General features: G+C 51.2%; 1 protein-coding gene across 2 annotated transcripts; it reads left to right on the plus strand.

Moving 5' to 3' along the window:
• The first annotated feature begins 5,485 nt into the window (after positions 1 to 5,485).
• Positions 5,486 to 9,252, plus strand: LOC100092837 (amiloride-sensitive amine oxidase [copper-containing]). Of its 2 annotated transcripts, none has more exons than XM_039913990.1 (4): positions 5,486 to 7,063; positions 7,923 to 8,214; positions 8,450 to 8,609; positions 8,976 to 9,252. In XM_039913990.1, exons 1-4 carry the CDS (start codon positions 5,524 to 5,526, stop codon positions 9,243 to 9,245), a joined length of 2,262 nt encoding a protein of 753 aa, XP_039769924.1. In that variant the 5' UTR covers positions 5,486 to 5,523; the 3' UTR covers positions 9,246 to 9,252. The 2 variants fall into 2 exon arrangements, with proteins under 2 accessions (XP_039769924.1, XP_028933189.2); XM_029077356.2 differs by having other exon boundaries at positions 7,923 to 8,208; positions 8,477 to 8,609.
• The last annotated feature ends 6,941 nt before the right edge of the window (positions 9,253 to 16,193 follow it).

Here is a 16,193-nt window from a genome sequence, read left to right on the forward strand (position 1 = left end):
CGAGGCCCAAAAAAGCTAAGTGAATTGCCAAAAGTCACACAGCAAGTAAGTGGCAGAGCTGGGATTAGAGCCCAGGTCCTCTAACTCCTGGGCCCTGGCTCTTTCCACTTCTCCTTCTATTCCGACTACCAAGGCACATTTCAACTTCATAATTTTCTGGGCAAAGTGGGTCGCTGTCAGTTAGTTGGGAAAGAATTCTCACTACTACATGAGTGTCTGTCTTGGTTCGTTTTGGTTGCCGGGGTCACAGCCCCCTTTTCTCTTCCGCTCCACTTCCCCTGACCTTTTTTTCGCTAGCGCCGAGGTGAGTAGACAGATTTTCGCACCAGGCTCCCGCTCCCATCTCCGACTCTCCGATCACCTGTCCACCACTTGCGGAATGGATAGCTCTCGTCGGTGGCACCTATCAGGTTTGGCAGAGCCCAGAACCAGGACCTTCTGGTGTGTGTATGTGTTTACGCGCATCCATCACCCATCAGGTCCTCCTCAATCAATGGTATTAATTGAACACTTACTATGTGGAGAGCACTGAACTAAGCTCTTGGGTGAGTACTACTACTACTAATAATAATTACGGCATTTGTTAAAAGCCTATTACCTGCCAGGCACTGTACTGAGCGCTGGGCTGGAATCAAGCAAAGCAGGTTGGACACAGTCCCTGTCCCATGTGGGGCTCACAATCTCAATCCCTATTCCACAGATGAGGTGACTGAGGTCCAGAGAAGTGAAGGGAGTATAATACCACAGTCAGCTGGCACATTCTCTGCCCAGTGAGCTTGTAGTCTAGAGGAAAGACAGAGATCAAGATAATTTATACTTTATGATTTAAAGATATGTACGTAACCGCTGTGGGGTTGAGGGTGGGATGAATATCAGATGCCCAAAGGTCACAGATTCAAGTGCCTAGATGATGAAGAAGAGAGAAGGAGCTGAAGAAGAAGGTTTAATCAGGGGAAGGCCTTTAGGAGGAGATTCATTCCTTCAATAATATTTATTGAGTGCTTACTATGTGCAGAGCACTGTACTAAGCGCTTGGAATGAACAATTTGGCAACCGATAGAGACAGAGATGTGACCTTGGTAATGCTTGAAAGGTGGGGAGAGTGGTGGTCTGGTGTCTGTGGAGCGGGAGGGACTTTCAAGTTAAGGGGAGGATATGGGAAAGGGGTTGGCGACAAGATAGATGGGATCAGGGCACAGCAAGTGAGCTGGCACTAGAGGAGCGAAGCGTGCAGGCCGGGCTCTCGTAGGAGATCAGTGAGGTGAGTTAGGATGGGGCGAGCTGATTGCTAAACCGATGGTAAGGAGTTTCTGTTCGATGCAAAGGTGCCCACTTTCTGGCAGCAAGCGAATGGGCCATGGAGGGAGGAAAAGGCTCGTGGTGAGAAGAACCTGAGAAAAGCAGGTGAGAAGAAGCATGGCTTAGTGGAAAGAGCCCGGGCTTGGGAGTCAGAGGTCATGGGTTCGAATCCCAGCTCTGCCTTTGGCAGCTGTGTGACTGTGGGCAAGTCACTTAACTTCTCGGTGCCTCAGTTACCTCATCTGTAAAATGAGGATTAAGTGTGAGCCTCACGTGGGACAACCTGATTACCCTGTATCTCCCCCAGCACTTAGAACAGTGCTCTGCACATAGTAAGTGTTTAACAAATACCAACATTATTATTATTATTAAAATGGTTGCCCCAGCAGCCATCACTGACATCTAGCAAACTGTCTCAACCTGAACTAAGCTACCTGAAGGAGTGTGGACCTAGCCCTGCACCTCGGACCATAATAATAACAATTGTGATATTTAAGTGCTTACTATGTATCAGGCACTGTACAAAGGCGCAGGGGTGAATACAAGCATAGGGGGTTGGACCCAGTCTCACGTGGGGCTCATAGTCTCAGTTCCCACTTTATAGATGAGGTAACTGAGGCAGAGAGAAGTGAAGTGATTTGCCCAAGGTCACAACACCAGACAAGTGGGGGCTGGGATTAGAAGTCATGACCTTCTGATTCCCAGGCCCATGCTCTATCCCCTACACCATGCTGCTTCTCATGCATCTGAGAAACCAGTATGGTCACAGAGGTCTGAAGAAACCCCGGCCCCCAGAGGGAAGTACATCCTTGGTGGGGGCAGCTGGGAGCTTTCCTTGATGCACTGGGGCAACCAAAACCCTAAAAGCGACCCTAGGGATCCACCTAATTATTCACAGGTTCTAGTTCAAGGACTACCCCCATCTGCATCCCCTCCCCCAATCAGGGCATGACAATCAGCACCCCCAGAACGCCAGAGGAGCAGATTCAAGGCAGCTGTGGGTAGAGTCATCCTCAGGCCTACATTTACCAGCCCCCAGACTCGTTTTCCCATTTCAAGGAAACCTTTCTTTCCTCTTCCCCGCATCACCTCTTGCATCTTAAGGTCTCCGGGACTTCAGAGTTCCTGTTGACGGCCTCTCGGTCGTTTCTGCCTTCTGATTCCTCTCCTGAATTCCGCCACCCTCCCATCCCACAACACGGCTTCTGGCTACCTCATTCTCCCCTCTGCATCCACGGTCAATCAGTCAAAAAATCAATCACATTAATTGAGCAGTTACTGTGTGCAGAGCACTGTACCGAGAAGCGGTATGATTTAGTGGATAGAGCGCTGGCCTGGAAGTGAGAAAAACCCAGTATCTAATCCTAGCTCCTCCTCTCATCTGTTGTGGGACCTTGGGCAAGTCATTTTACTTCTCTGTGTCTCAGTTACCTTGTCTGTATAATGGGGATTAAGTCTGTGATGTGGGGACATGGGCTGTGTCCAATCTGATTAGCTTGTACCCACCCCAGCGCTTAGTACAGAGCCCGGAACATAGTAAGTGCTTAGTATAGTGCCTGGTTCATAGGAAGGGCTTAACAAATGCCATTAATAAAAAAAGGGCTTAGAAGAGAGCAATATAACAGAGTTGGTAGACCCGTTCCCTGCCTATAAGAAGTTTATAATCTAGGGGAATTTACAGTCTAGACAGTGGTCCTCCAATCCTGACCTCGAACCTCCAACAGAGCCTGCTCCAGTGCTGCTTCTCTCAGACTCGAGCTCCTTCCCCGGCCTAGCCAGCCCCGCTCCCGGTGGCTCAAGGTCACGATCACTCAGTCCTGCCCTCACCAGTTCAGTGGATTTGGCCAAAATGGCAGCTGGAAGCAGGTCACATCGTGTTAGTTTCAGACTGGCCCTGCTAGTCACATGCCAACCCCTTCAAGGCCCCCCAGGGAAAGAATGCATTCTGACCCTTTAGCGCCAGCCCAAAGATCTGCTGCTATGCCCAGATCTCTTTAACATCCCAGTATTATTCATCATCTATTAATGTCCCAGTCCCCGATCAATCTACAAATGGGTTCATAAACTGTAAACTCATTTTAGGCAGGGAGTGTGTTTATTTCTTGTTCTACTGCACTCACCCAAGTGCTTAGTACAGTGCTCTGCACCCTGCAAGGGCTCAGTAAATACGATTGACTGACTGACTGACCGAGCTGGGATTCTGGGTCTTGAAAACACCCCGAGGAAGGCTGGGAGAGAGGGCAGAAATGACACCCGTTAGGTGGGTGACAATGGGGGGTGTTTCCCCTTTTTTGTGACTTCCCTACCAGCCTGGTTCTGCTCCACCCCTCCTTGTCCAAGCCACCTCCCCTCTCCACCCCAAAGAGGAATTGGGAGGGATCAGCAGGGTTATATACCTGGACAGGACCAGTGGGGAGAGAACTCAGAAGCAGAAAGCGAGAGTGAAGAGTCCAGGAACTGAAGCCCAACACAGGTACTAGCTGGTTCTCCAGCCCCCCACACCCAGGGGAGGGATTTGGATAGGGGGTGCATCCCTCCTATCAACTGGGCCAACCCCAGACCTCCCCAGCAATATCTCTCTCTCAGTCTACCTGGGGTTTGGTCGGGGTGGGTTGGAGAGGTTAAGCAGGGCATTTTCCATACAACCCATTGGCTTCCCTTTGTGACCCCAGAGAGGCAATTTCCTACCAGATTGTTGCGGAGGAAAAGGTGAGTGAGGGAGTGGTGGGGGGCTGCCAACTCCAAAACAGAACTAACTCCCTTCTCTCTCAGCCGTGGACAATGGAGATTTGCCGACCGGGTTATCGTGTGCCCGGGACCGGCTGGCACGATTCCTGAAGTTCATGACTGCACCCCAATCTCCACCAGCTTCTTCGAAACCAGCCAAGTGGTCGTAGCATGTATCGGGGGAGGGGGATTTGGGGGAGCGCAGGCTGAGTCAGGGTCAGCCCTGAGGTTTGAGGGGCTTCAGAGAGGTAGACCAGCCAGTCAGATGGAGGATACAAGCCACAACCCCACCCGAGAAGCAGCCTGGCCTAATGGGCTGAGCACAAGCCGGGGAGTCAGAAGGTCCCGGGTTCTCATTCGTCTGCCGTGGGACCTCATCTGTGCCTCAGTTACCACATCTGTAAAATGGAGATTAAGACTGTGAGCCCCGTGTGGGACAGGGACCGTGCTCAAACCGATTATCTCGTATCTACTCCAAAGTTTTGAACAGTGCCTGGCACATAGTAAGCTCTTAATTATTATCACAATCATTATTATGATTATCCTCAGCCCCACAGATATCCACGGACACTGCCACGTTGAATACCACCCACACAGGTCCCCACCTGCCACGTCCAGATGTAGTATAGTGCCTGACATAACAATAATAATAATAATAGTGATGACTGTGGCATTTTGAAGCAGCGTGGCTCAGTGGAAAGAGCCCGGGCCTGGGAGTCAGAGGTCATGAGTTCGAATCCCAGCTCTGCCACTTGTCAGCTGTGTGACTGTGGGCAAGTCGCTTAACTTCTCTGTGCCTCAGTTACCTCATCTGTAAAATGGGGATGAAGACTGTGAGCCTCATGTGGGACAACCTGATGACCCTGTATCTACCCCAGCGCTTAGAACAGTGCTTTGCACATAGTAAGCGCTTAACAAATACCAACATCATTATTATTATTATTATTAAGCACTTACCATGTCTACATAGTATTGTTATTATTATTATTATGGTATTTGTTAAGCACTTTAACAAATCTGTGGGCCCCCTGCCCACGGCCTCCTATCTGAAGGAGGTGGTCCCGATCGAGCCCTCTCACGTCCCGTCATGGACCTCTGTGCCAGGCACTGTTCTAAATGTGCTGGGGTAGATTAAAGATAATTGGGTTGGACACAGTCTCTGTCCCACACAGGGCACACAGTCTTAATCCCCATTTTTCTGATGAGGGAACTGAGGCCCAGAGAAGTGAAGTGACTCACCCAGGGTCACACAACAGACAAGTGGAGGAGCAGGGATTAGAACCCATGACCTTCTGCATCCCAGGCCCACGCTCTATCCACTGGGCCAAAATAACATAAAAAGAAAAAAATTGAAAGATCCCCCAACCTCGTTCAGTGGCAGAAGTCTGCCACAGAAGAGGGAGAGCCCAGCCAAAAACAATTCCCTCTTCCCCTCCAGGGACCGGAGAGATGGGATGGAAGACCCTGGCAGTAGACTGGGCAGTGTGGCAGCTGCTAATGGTGGCGGTCCTGATTGGAAGGACCGGAGGGGTGGACGTCAAGCGGCCGCGAGACAGAGCCGCGGTCTTCGCAGACCTGAACCCTGCCGAGATGGTGGCCGTACGCAACTACCTGTGGTCCAAGAAGAAGCTGGACCTGAAGCCGGCCAACGAGACCACGATGGCTAAGAACTCGGTGTTCCTCATCGAGACACGGCTGCCCAGAAAGGACGAGGTGTTGAACTTCCTGGACAAGAACGGGTCGCTCCCGACCAGGGAGGCTCGAGTCATCATCTTCTTCGGAGCCCGGAAGCCTCCCCGAATCTCTGAGTATACGGTGGGCCCCCTGCCCAGGCCCTCCTACCTGAAGCAGGTGGTCCCGGTCCAGCCCGCTCACATCCCGACATGGACCTCGCGTCCCGTGTCGGCGGTGGAGCACATGTTCATGGACAAGGTGATGAAAAAGGCCACCGAGCCCCTCTACAGGCTCCTGGTGGAGACCACCGGCTTCTGGTTCCACAACTGCACGGACCGCTGCCTGGTCCTGTCCGACGTGGGGCCGCGGGGCGTCGAATCTGGCCAGCGGCGCACCTGGTTCATCGTGCAGAGGTTGGTGGAGGGGCTTTACCTGCACCCCATCGGGCTGGAGCTGCAGCTCAATCACAAGGACTCCGACCCCGAGTCGTGGCGAGTGGAGCAGGTGTGGTTCCAGGGACAGTATTTCTCCAGTCCCCAGGATCTAGCGCGGTGGTACGCGACCGAGCCGGCGAGCGCGTTGAAGTTGGAGGAGTTGCCCCTCGAGGGCGATGGGGACACCGAGGAGCGGCCCCTCTTCTCCTCCTACCGGCCCCGCGGCTCCTTCCCCAACTCCACCCTCGTGAAGGGCCCCCGGCTGATCGAGCCCCAGGGCCACCGCTACCGGGTGGAGGGCAACGCCGTGGTCTACGGGGGCTGGAGTTTCGCCTTCCGTCTACGCTCGTCCATCGGCCTACAGCTGCTGGACCTGCGCTTCGGTGGGGAGCGAGTGGCCTACGAGGTGAGCGTGCAGGAGTCGGCGTCGTTGTACGGTGGGCACACGCCCGCGGGCATGCAGAGCAACTTCATGGACTCGGGATACGGGATGGGCAGCTCCACGTTCGAGCTGGCCCCCGGCATCGACTGTCCCGAGAGGGCCACATTCCTGGACGCCCACCACTACTACGACGCCGACGCCCCCGTCCTCTACCGATGTGCCCTCTGCATCTTCGAGATGCCCACCGGGGTTCCCCTGCGGCGCCACTTCGACTCCAACTTCAGAGGGGGCTACAAATTCTATGCGGGGCTGGAGGGCCAGGCCCTGGTGGTCCGTACGATCACCACCGTCTACAGCTACGACTATATCTGGGACTTCGTCTTCCACCACAACGGGGTGATGGAGGCCAAGATGCAGGCCACCGGCTACATCTACAGCACTTTTTACATGCCGGACGGGCTGCGTTATGGCACTCGCCTCCACACCCACCTCCTGGGCAACGTGCACACCCACCTGGTGCATTACCGCGTCGACCTGGACGTGGCAGGTGGGGCTTGGTGGGGGGTGACACGGGGGATCCGTTGGTCCGGGAGGGGGCCTGGATGAATTTTCTAGAGGGAAATGCAACGGGGACCCTCTAAGGATGTTCGCTACAGAATTGTTTTGCTTTTTAAATGGTATTTGTTAAGTGCTTACTACGTGCCGGGCACTGTAATAAGGACTAGGGTAGATAGACGCTAAATCTGTTTGGACACAGTCCATGCCCGCATGGGGTTCACGGTCTCAACATTCATTTTGCAGATGAGAGAACCGAGGCCCAGAGAAGTGAAGTGACTTGCCCATGGTCACGCAGCAGATGAATGGCAGAGCCGGGATTAAAAACCAGATCCTCCGACTCCCAGACCCTTTAACTGCTAGGGCTCAGTGGTTAGAGCACGGATCTGGGATTCAGAAGCCCCTTGGTTCTAATCCCGGCTCTGCCACTTGTCTGCTGGGTGACCTTGGGCAAGTCACTTCACTTGTCTGTGTCTCAGTCCCCTCGTCTGTAAAACGGGAATTGAGACGGTGAGCCCCATTATGGGACGTGGACTCTGTCCGACCTGAGTACCTGATATCTACCCCAGAGCTTAGAACAGTGCCTGGCACCTAGCAAGAGCTTTACAAATACCACGAAGACAAAACCAAAACAAAAGCTGGGCCAAGCTGCTTCTCAGTGTTGCAGAGGATGGGTGAGAACAACGAGGCAGTATCTCCTCCTCCTAACCCTGTAGGGCAGAATTTCAGGAGATGCTACGGGAGGTGAGAGGGCAGCGTGGAAGGGGGCTCACAGCGGGAGGGCAGGGGTTGCCCGCGAGGGTCACTCCCTCAATCCGTCCTGAACCATGCTCCCCACCCGCCCGCTTCAGGCACCCAGAACAGCTTCGAGACGCTGGAGCGGAAGCTGGAGAAGATCGCCAACCCCTGGAGCCCGGGGCATCAAGTGCTGCAGCCAACCCTGGAGCGGATGAAATACAGCACTGAACGCCAGGCCGCCATCCCTACCACCGTCCAGTCCCCCGGCCTACTGCTCTTCACCAACCAAGAGAAAAACCGCTGGGGCCACCCCCGCAGCTACCGCCTGCAGCTCACCTCCGTCGCTACCCCGCTGTGGCCTGGCAACTGGAAGGAGGAGCAGGGCATCACTTGGGCCAGGTGCATGTTGGTGGGGGTTGGAGGGTGGTGGGGAGTCCCAGGCCTGGGGAGGCTCTGGCCGGGGCCCCGCTGGCAACATGAGGCAGCCCTGTTCTCCCTCCTTCTGCCCCCCAAAACGTGTCTCCTGGGAGACAGAATTGAGGGCGTGGCCACTGAACACCGTGCCCATTCCTCACACCTCTCCTCTAGACGATTTCCCGGACTCTCTGGGCCCCCGTCCCCTTCGCTCCGGCTTCCCCAGAGGGTTGCATCCCCTGCCTCCCTGCAGGTATCAGTTGGCCGTAACCACGTACCAGGAGTCGGAGCTCCGGAGTAGCAGCATTTTCAACCAGAATGACCCCTGGCATCCACCCAGGGTCTTCGAGGATTTCCTAAGCAACGACGAGAACATCGAGAACAAGGTATGGGCGTTGGAGCCCCGGGCCAGGAGGAGGAAGCTTCCCCTATTAGCCTTGGAGGAGCATCGTGGCCTAGTGGACAGAGCCCGGGGCCTGGGAGAGGTCATGGGTTCTGATCTCGCCTCTACCACTTGTCCGCTGGGTGACCTTGGGCAAATCACTTCACTTCTACTGGGCCTCAGTTCCTTCATCTGTAAAATGGGGATCAAGACCCTGAGCCTCTTGTGGAACAGGGTCTGTGTCCAACCTGATTACGTCGTATCTACTCCAGTGCTTCGAACAGTGCTTGGCACATAGTAAGCGCTTAATAAATACCGTAATTATTATTATTATGATTATGATGTGTCATCCCCTCTCGCTTCTCCACAGGACCTGGTGGCCTGGGTGACGGTGGGCTTCCTGCACGTCCCCCACTCCGAGGAAGTCCCCAACACGGCCACGCCGGGAAACTCAGTGGGTTTCCTGCTCCGCCCCTTCAACTTCTTCCCCGAGGACCCGTCCTTGGCCTCCCGAGACGCCGTGATCGTGAGGCCCCAGCCCAGCGGCCCCCCCTTCATCCAGCGCTGGACCCCGGATGTAGTTGGGACCTGTGGGCCGACCGCCCCGTTCAGTTATGATGGCACCTACCTCCCCGTGTGATGGCCCCGGCCCAGCTTCTCCACTTGGAGAAGTGGTGTGGCCTAGTGGATGGAGCCCGGGCTTGGAAAGCCGAGGACCAGGGTTCTAATCTCGACTCTGCCAAATGCTCTACCAATTGCTTGCTATGTGACCTTGGGCAATAATAATAATTATGGTACTTGTTAGACGCTTACTGTGTGCCAAGCACCGTTCTGATCTCTGGGGTACATTCAAGTTAATCTGGGTGGACATAGTCCCTGTCCCAATTGGGGCTCAAAGTCTTAAACCCCATTTTACAGGTGAGGTAACTGAGACCCAGAGCCACTAAGTGACTTGCCCAAGATCACCCAGCAGATATGTGGCAGAGTCAGGATTAGAACCCAGGTCCTTCAGATTCCCGGGTCCAGGCTCTATCCATTAAGCCACGCTGCTTCTCATTTAACTTCTCTGTGGCTCAGAGAAATGCCTCCGCTGTAAAATGGAGATTCAATACCTACTCTCCCTCCAAATGAGGACTGTGATCCCCATGCGAGACAGGGATTGTGTCTGACCTAATTGACTTCTACCCGCCCCACTGCTTAGAAGAGTGTTTGACACCTAGTAAATGCTTAACAAATACCATAAAACAAGCACCTACGCCCCATTCCTTTTAAACACTTCGTTATTCTTCACACAGTGGCTTCTTAATCCACAATCCAGAAGGGTCTCAATAAAGTCTTTGATGGCACCTGGCAGTGTTGGTTATCTCTAGGGGGAGATGGGTAGGAGAGAGGGAGCACTGTAGAGCAGCTAAAGTGGTCACTCATGGAGAAGTCTTTCTGCTCTTCATTAAAATCTCTCCCTGACTGGCCCTAGGGCTACTTGAGTGACTAGTCGAAGGAGTCATTCATTCACTCATTCATTCAATCGTATTTGTGGAGCACTTATTGTGTACAGAGCACTGTACTGAGCCCTTGGGAAAGTACTATACAACAATAAATAGACCCGTTCCCTGCCCACAACGAGCTTACATTCTAGAGGGGGGGATGGAATTGATGCCGCCTCCTGGGTACAGAGGCACAGATGGGCTGAGGGGAAGAGGGACGGAGGAAGATTAGGGGAAGCAGCATGGTGTAGTGGTCAGAGCCTGGGCCGGGGAGTCGGAAGGTCATGGGTTCTTATCCTGGCTCTGCCATTTGCTGTGTGACCTTGGGCAAGTCACTTCATTTCTCTGTGCCCCAGTTCCCTCAGCTATAAAATGGGGAGTAAGACTGTGAGCCCCTTGTGGAACAGGGACTGTGTCCAACCCAACTTGCTTGTGTCCAACCCATTGCTTAGCACAGGCTCTATCCACTAAGCCATACTGCTTCTCTGGTGTAGCTTAGGAGTAGCCCCCGCCACTAGTTGTCGACTGTATGAACTTGGGTAAGTCACTTAACTTCTCTGTGCCTCAGTTTCCTCATCTGTAAATTAATAATAATAATTGTGGTATTTGTTAAGTGCATACTATGTGCCAGGCACTGTACTGAGTGCTAGGGTGGATACAAGCAAACTGGATTGAACACAGTCTCCTGTTCCATTTGGGAATCACAGTCTTAATTCACATTTTACAGATGAGGTAACTGAGGCACAGAGAAGTAAAGTGATCTGCCCAAGGTCCCACGGCAGACAAGTGGTAGAGCGTGATTAGAACACATGACCTTCTGACTCCCGGGCCTGTGCTCTATTATGATTCAATACCTGCTCTCCCTTTCCCTTCAACTGTAAATCCCAAGTGGGACAAGGACTGTGCTGACCTGATTATCTTGTATCGGTCCCAGTGCTTGGTGCAGAGTGAGCACTTCACAATCAATTAGTCAATCAATCAATCACATTTATTGAGCACTTACTGTGTGCAGAGCTCTGTATTGCATGCTTAATTATAACGTATTATAATCACAATGATTACTATTACTATTATTATTCAGGCCATAGGCCCAGGGTCCAGGTCAAATCTAAATCCTGATTCCATTCATTTTTGCTTCTTCTGATTCCATAGGGTCAGTCAGAGAGTGGGCAGCAAATTTGGGACAGAGAGAGGAGTCAGATGGGGAAAGTCAGGAAACCATGGATTGGGATGGGAAAAAATTCCCCTCCCTCCAGCCCCAGCCCCAGACCAGTGTTCAGTTTCCCGAGCGTTTGATTAACAGAACAAACGCTGGTCCCATGAAGTCCGGTTCAGTAACGTTCAACTGTATTTCATTTTTGTCGTCCCACCTGGGTATCCAGATGTGACATCGGCTCGTGTTTCAACCAAATATTTAGCCAGTGTCAGGGTTCTAGACCACACGTACCTGGAGTGAGGCACCGTGTCTATTTAGGGAGTCACCGTGACTATTTATCTATCTCGTATAGGACAACCAGCTCTTTAGCCAATACATCCCAGATGGGGAGGAAGCTTGTGACCGTCGTTAACTTCTCTCTTGCCGATGGTGAATTTTACCTATGTGGGTGTGGTGAAACGGCTGATGCAGACCTGACGGCAGACCCTCAAAGTGTATATAATCTCCCTGCCAAAGACTGTCCCTGTTGAACTGACGTTTGCTATTTGCAGACCTCGATCTAGCCAAGGAGCAACCTGACAGTTTAGCTTACAGTCTAGAGGTGATGCCTCGCGAAGGTAATAGCGAAGGGGTAAAATCTTGGAAAACTCCAAGCAAAAACTTTACAACTTGCAAAAAAGTTCAAGGAAAGCAGAAAAGTACTATTTAAATAGCTGAGGACCAAGAGAGAGCAATAATGTTGCTTCTCCCAACCCCACTCTGCCCTCCTATAAGTGGGAGAAAGCTGAAAATAAATGACCACTAAAATAGAGGATGTGTTGTAATTATTATCGATATTTGTAATGAAATAAAATGATAATAACGGTATTTGTTAGGCGCTTACTATAGGCCAAGCACTGTACTAAGTGCTGGGGTAGATGCAAGGTAATCAGGTCCCACATAGGGAGAACAGATATTGAATCCCCATTTCTCAGCTGAGAGAACTGAGGTTTAGAGAAGTTAAATGACTTGCCCAAGGTCACACAGCTGGCACAAGATGGATCCGGAATTAGAACGTGGGTCCATCAACTCCCAGTCCTGTGTTCTTTCTACTAGGCTATGCTGCTTCTCATTTATCAACTCAGTCCTTCCCCCAGAGCTCGGAAGGAGTAGAAAATGGATATTGTCAAGAGGTTTGAGAGTGGGAAACTGATTCAGGATAGAGAAAAGCCCGGTGAAGGATTATTTAAATTCAATAGACACAGTTTTTCAGGCCCTATTTAGGTCTATTTAGGGAAGCAACACAAAAGTCCTCTACTTCTGACTTTGAAGAATCCACAAAGGCCCAGCGGAACGCCCCCAGCAAAAGGGGAAATGGATGACTCTGGACGTGTCGGACTGGAAAAAAATCGTCTCCACAACGATTTGCAAAAAAACCTAGAAGACAACCAGGTACCTTAAAATAACTTACAAGGCCTTCTAAAAAGGACAAGTCATCTCGGCTTAATTTAATCCCCTTCCCGGATCGAATCTTGGCCCCATAGTTGTGGGGGGAGATGGTAGGTGTAAGATTCTTTAATCACTGCCAAAAAGCCTTTGTTCATTAATAGATCTGTGTGGCACATTGTTACGTGCCCTACGTGCTTGACAGCTAAGGATCATCCAGACAAACCAGACATCGTCGATGTGGATAGATTTAGGAAAGGTATCTAGAAAGTGGGACAAAATTTGAGAAAAAAAAATAGACTGAATAGCCTTAGCACTGGATCCATCCCACGCAGCATAACAATCAAGTCGGTGAAAATACGGTCTGAACCACAAGACTGTTTAATGATTTCTATCTGGCAGTAGAAGGCAGAAGGATAATACCGGGAGAAGGGTGGATGATTAAGAGGGTGGTAAGTGCCATCCAAGGGAGACACAACAGGCAGAATCATCTTGTCTATTATTATTATCAATATCATCATTATTATGGTATTAATTAAGCACTTATGCATCAAGCCCTGTTCTAAGTACTGGGGGAGATACAAGTTAATCATTCATTCATTCAATCGTATTTATCAAGGGCTTACTGTGCTAAGCACTTGGACAGAGTACAAGACAGTCTTAGACAGTCTAAGTAATTAATCAATCAATGGTATATATTGAGCACGGACTGGGTGCAGAGCACTGTATTAAATGCTTGGGAGAGTACAATATATCAGACATGTTCCCTGCCCACAACAAGCTTACAGTTTAGGAGGGAGACAGACATTAATACAAATAAATGAATTACAGATAGGGACATAAGTGCTCTGGGGCTGAGTGGACGGGGGTGAATGAAGGGAGCAAATCCACTGCAGAAAGAAATGGAAAAGCAGCATGGCCTAGTAGATAGAGTAGGGAGGGCCTGGGAGTCAGAAGGTCATGGGTTCTAATCCTGGCTCTGCCACTTGTCCGCTGTGTGACCTTGGACAAGTAATTTCAGCGCCCTGGGCCTCAGTTCCCTCATCTGTAAAATGGGGACTAAGACTGTGAGCCCCATTTGGAACAGGGACTGTGTCCGACCCAACTTGCTTGTATCCACCCCAGTGCTTAGTACAGTGCCTGGCACACAGTAGTTGCTTAACAAATACCATTATTATTATTGTTGTTATTACTTCGTGTCTGCTGTGAAGCCTTGGGCAAGTCCCTTCACTTCTCCATGCCTCAGTTACCTCATCTGTAACATGGGGATAAGAGTGTGAGCCTCAAAGGGGACAGGGACTGTGTCCAACCTGAGTACCTTGAATCTACCCCAGTACTTAGAACAGTGCTTGGCACATAGTAAGAACTTAACAAGTACCATTATAATTATTATTGTTAGGTGTCTCAGCCCTGTCCTCCTCTCACCTGCCCTTTTATCAGTCTCTCATGCCCCCCACGAGCTAGCCTGGGGCTGGGCGAGTGGTCATCTAGTGGGGGGCCACCCTCAAAAAACCCTAGAAGATGTCATTGCAACACCACCAGTCAGAGGGGTGGTGGAGGGATAGGGGAGGTGTGGGTGACATCAGGGAAGGGGCCACCATGATCCACTGGTGTTTCCTAAATCACCTCTAATCCACCCCCTTATCCCTACCTAAGGCTGTGCCCTGTGGCTTCCTCTTCTTAAAGCAAAGGTGGCTGGGAAGGGGTTGGGGAGAAGAGGAGGAATCCCTCCCTCCAGTAATAGTGACACCCCACAAGAAAATACACCCAGAGCCTGCATTCAAGAATCCCCTCTATTTCATGGAGATTTTGGCTTTCCGCCTGATCCCCTGGCTGTCTCCTAAGTATCGAACACACTTTCCCCCCTTCAGAGACATCGCCCAACCAAGAAATCAACAAGATTCGTTATGGGCAGGGAATGGGTCTGTTCGTTGTCGTACTGTACTCTCCCAAGCACTTAGTACAGTGCTCAATGAATACACTCCCCCTCCCCAGGGAAGGGGTGGTGATTAGCACCGGTGATAAGCCCCTATTTGTGGTAATTATCCCCTTCCCAGCTGCTGGGCTCTCTGAGATTTTAAAGGACCTCCAGCTGCCCCATTTCCTGGAATTTAAAGGTTAGCATCCCACCTTCCCTTTTTAAGAGCTAGACACGGCAGCACTGTCTGCTTTGAGGTGATGGTTGGAAGAAAAGTAGCGAGTAGTAGAGGCAAGTAGAATGAGTTCTGAGAGTGGGTAGAGGCCCTGCTTTAAGCCCCTGCAGGAATCCAATCGGGGTCTCCTTTTGTCCTGATGAGGAAGTGAAGTAAGGGGCTTCCCGGGCTACCCAGTTGATCAAATTTATCGAGCGCTTATATGCCAAACACCATACCCAGTGCTTGGAAGAATGCAATATGACTTGGTAGACACACTCCCAGTCCTCAACGAGTTTAGAAATCTAGAGGGGGAGACATCCACTAATAGAAAAAAATTATGGATAGGTACATTAGTGCTATATTGCTGAGGGAGAGGTGAAGGGAGGGTGCAAATCCCAAGTACAGGAGTGATCCAGAAGGGAGAGGGAGAAGAGGAAATGAGGGTTTACTCTGGGAAGGCCTCTTGGGAGGAGATGTGCTTTAAATAAGGCTTTGAGTTGGGGAAGAGCGATCGTTTGTTGAATATGAAGAGGAAGGGCGTTCCAGGCCAGAGGCAGGATGTGGGCGAGAGGTCGGTAGAGAGATAGATGAGAGAAAGATACAGTGGATGGACTGGCATCAGAGGAGTGAAATAATAATATAATAATGTTGGTATCTGTTAAGCGTTTACTAGGTGCAGAGCACTGTTCTAAGCGCTGGGGTAAATACAGGATAATCAGGTTGTCCCTCGTGAGGCTCAGTCTTAATCCCCATTTTCCAGATGAGGTAATGGAGGCACAGAGAAGTTAAGTGACTTGACAACAGTCACACAGCTAAATGGCAGAGCTGGATTCGAACCCATGATCTCTGACTCCAAGCCCGTGCTCTTTCCACTGAGCCACGCTGTGAAATGTGCGGGTTGGGATATAGTAAGAGATCCTTATCCAAGGGAAGCACTGAGGCGTGTCCCAGAGGGGCTCTGCTGATTGGGCTGTGTGCACAAGGGAGACACCATTCATTCATTTAATTGTATTTATTAAGAGCAACACTGTGCTAAACGCTTAACTGACTTGGGGTGACGTTTCCCCTTTGGCCTACAGTCGCAGGGTCTGGGTGGCGGCTGGACCACCCCTCTAACTCTCTAACACTAGGGTTGGGCTCCGAGTCAGCCTGGGTGTGGACCGGGAAGCAAATACGACGTCCCAGCCCTTTTGTAGTAGTCTGTTAAGCACTTACTATGTACAAGACGCTGTACTAAGTACTGGGTAGATACAAGCTCATCAGGTTGGCTCACAGTCATTATCCCCATTTTACAGAGGGGGTAACTGAGGCACAGAGAAGTGAAATGACTTGCCCAGCGTCCAACAGTAGACCAGTGGCAGAGCCGGGAGTAGAGTCCAGGTTCTTCT

Source organism: Ornithorhynchus anatinus, chromosome 13 (assembly GCF_004115215.2).
Source record: "Ornithorhynchus anatinus isolate Pmale09 chromosome 13, mOrnAna1.pri.v4, whole genome shotgun sequence".
NCBI classification, from domain to species: domain Eukaryota; kingdom Metazoa; phylum Chordata; class Mammalia; order Monotremata; family Ornithorhynchidae; genus Ornithorhynchus; species Ornithorhynchus anatinus.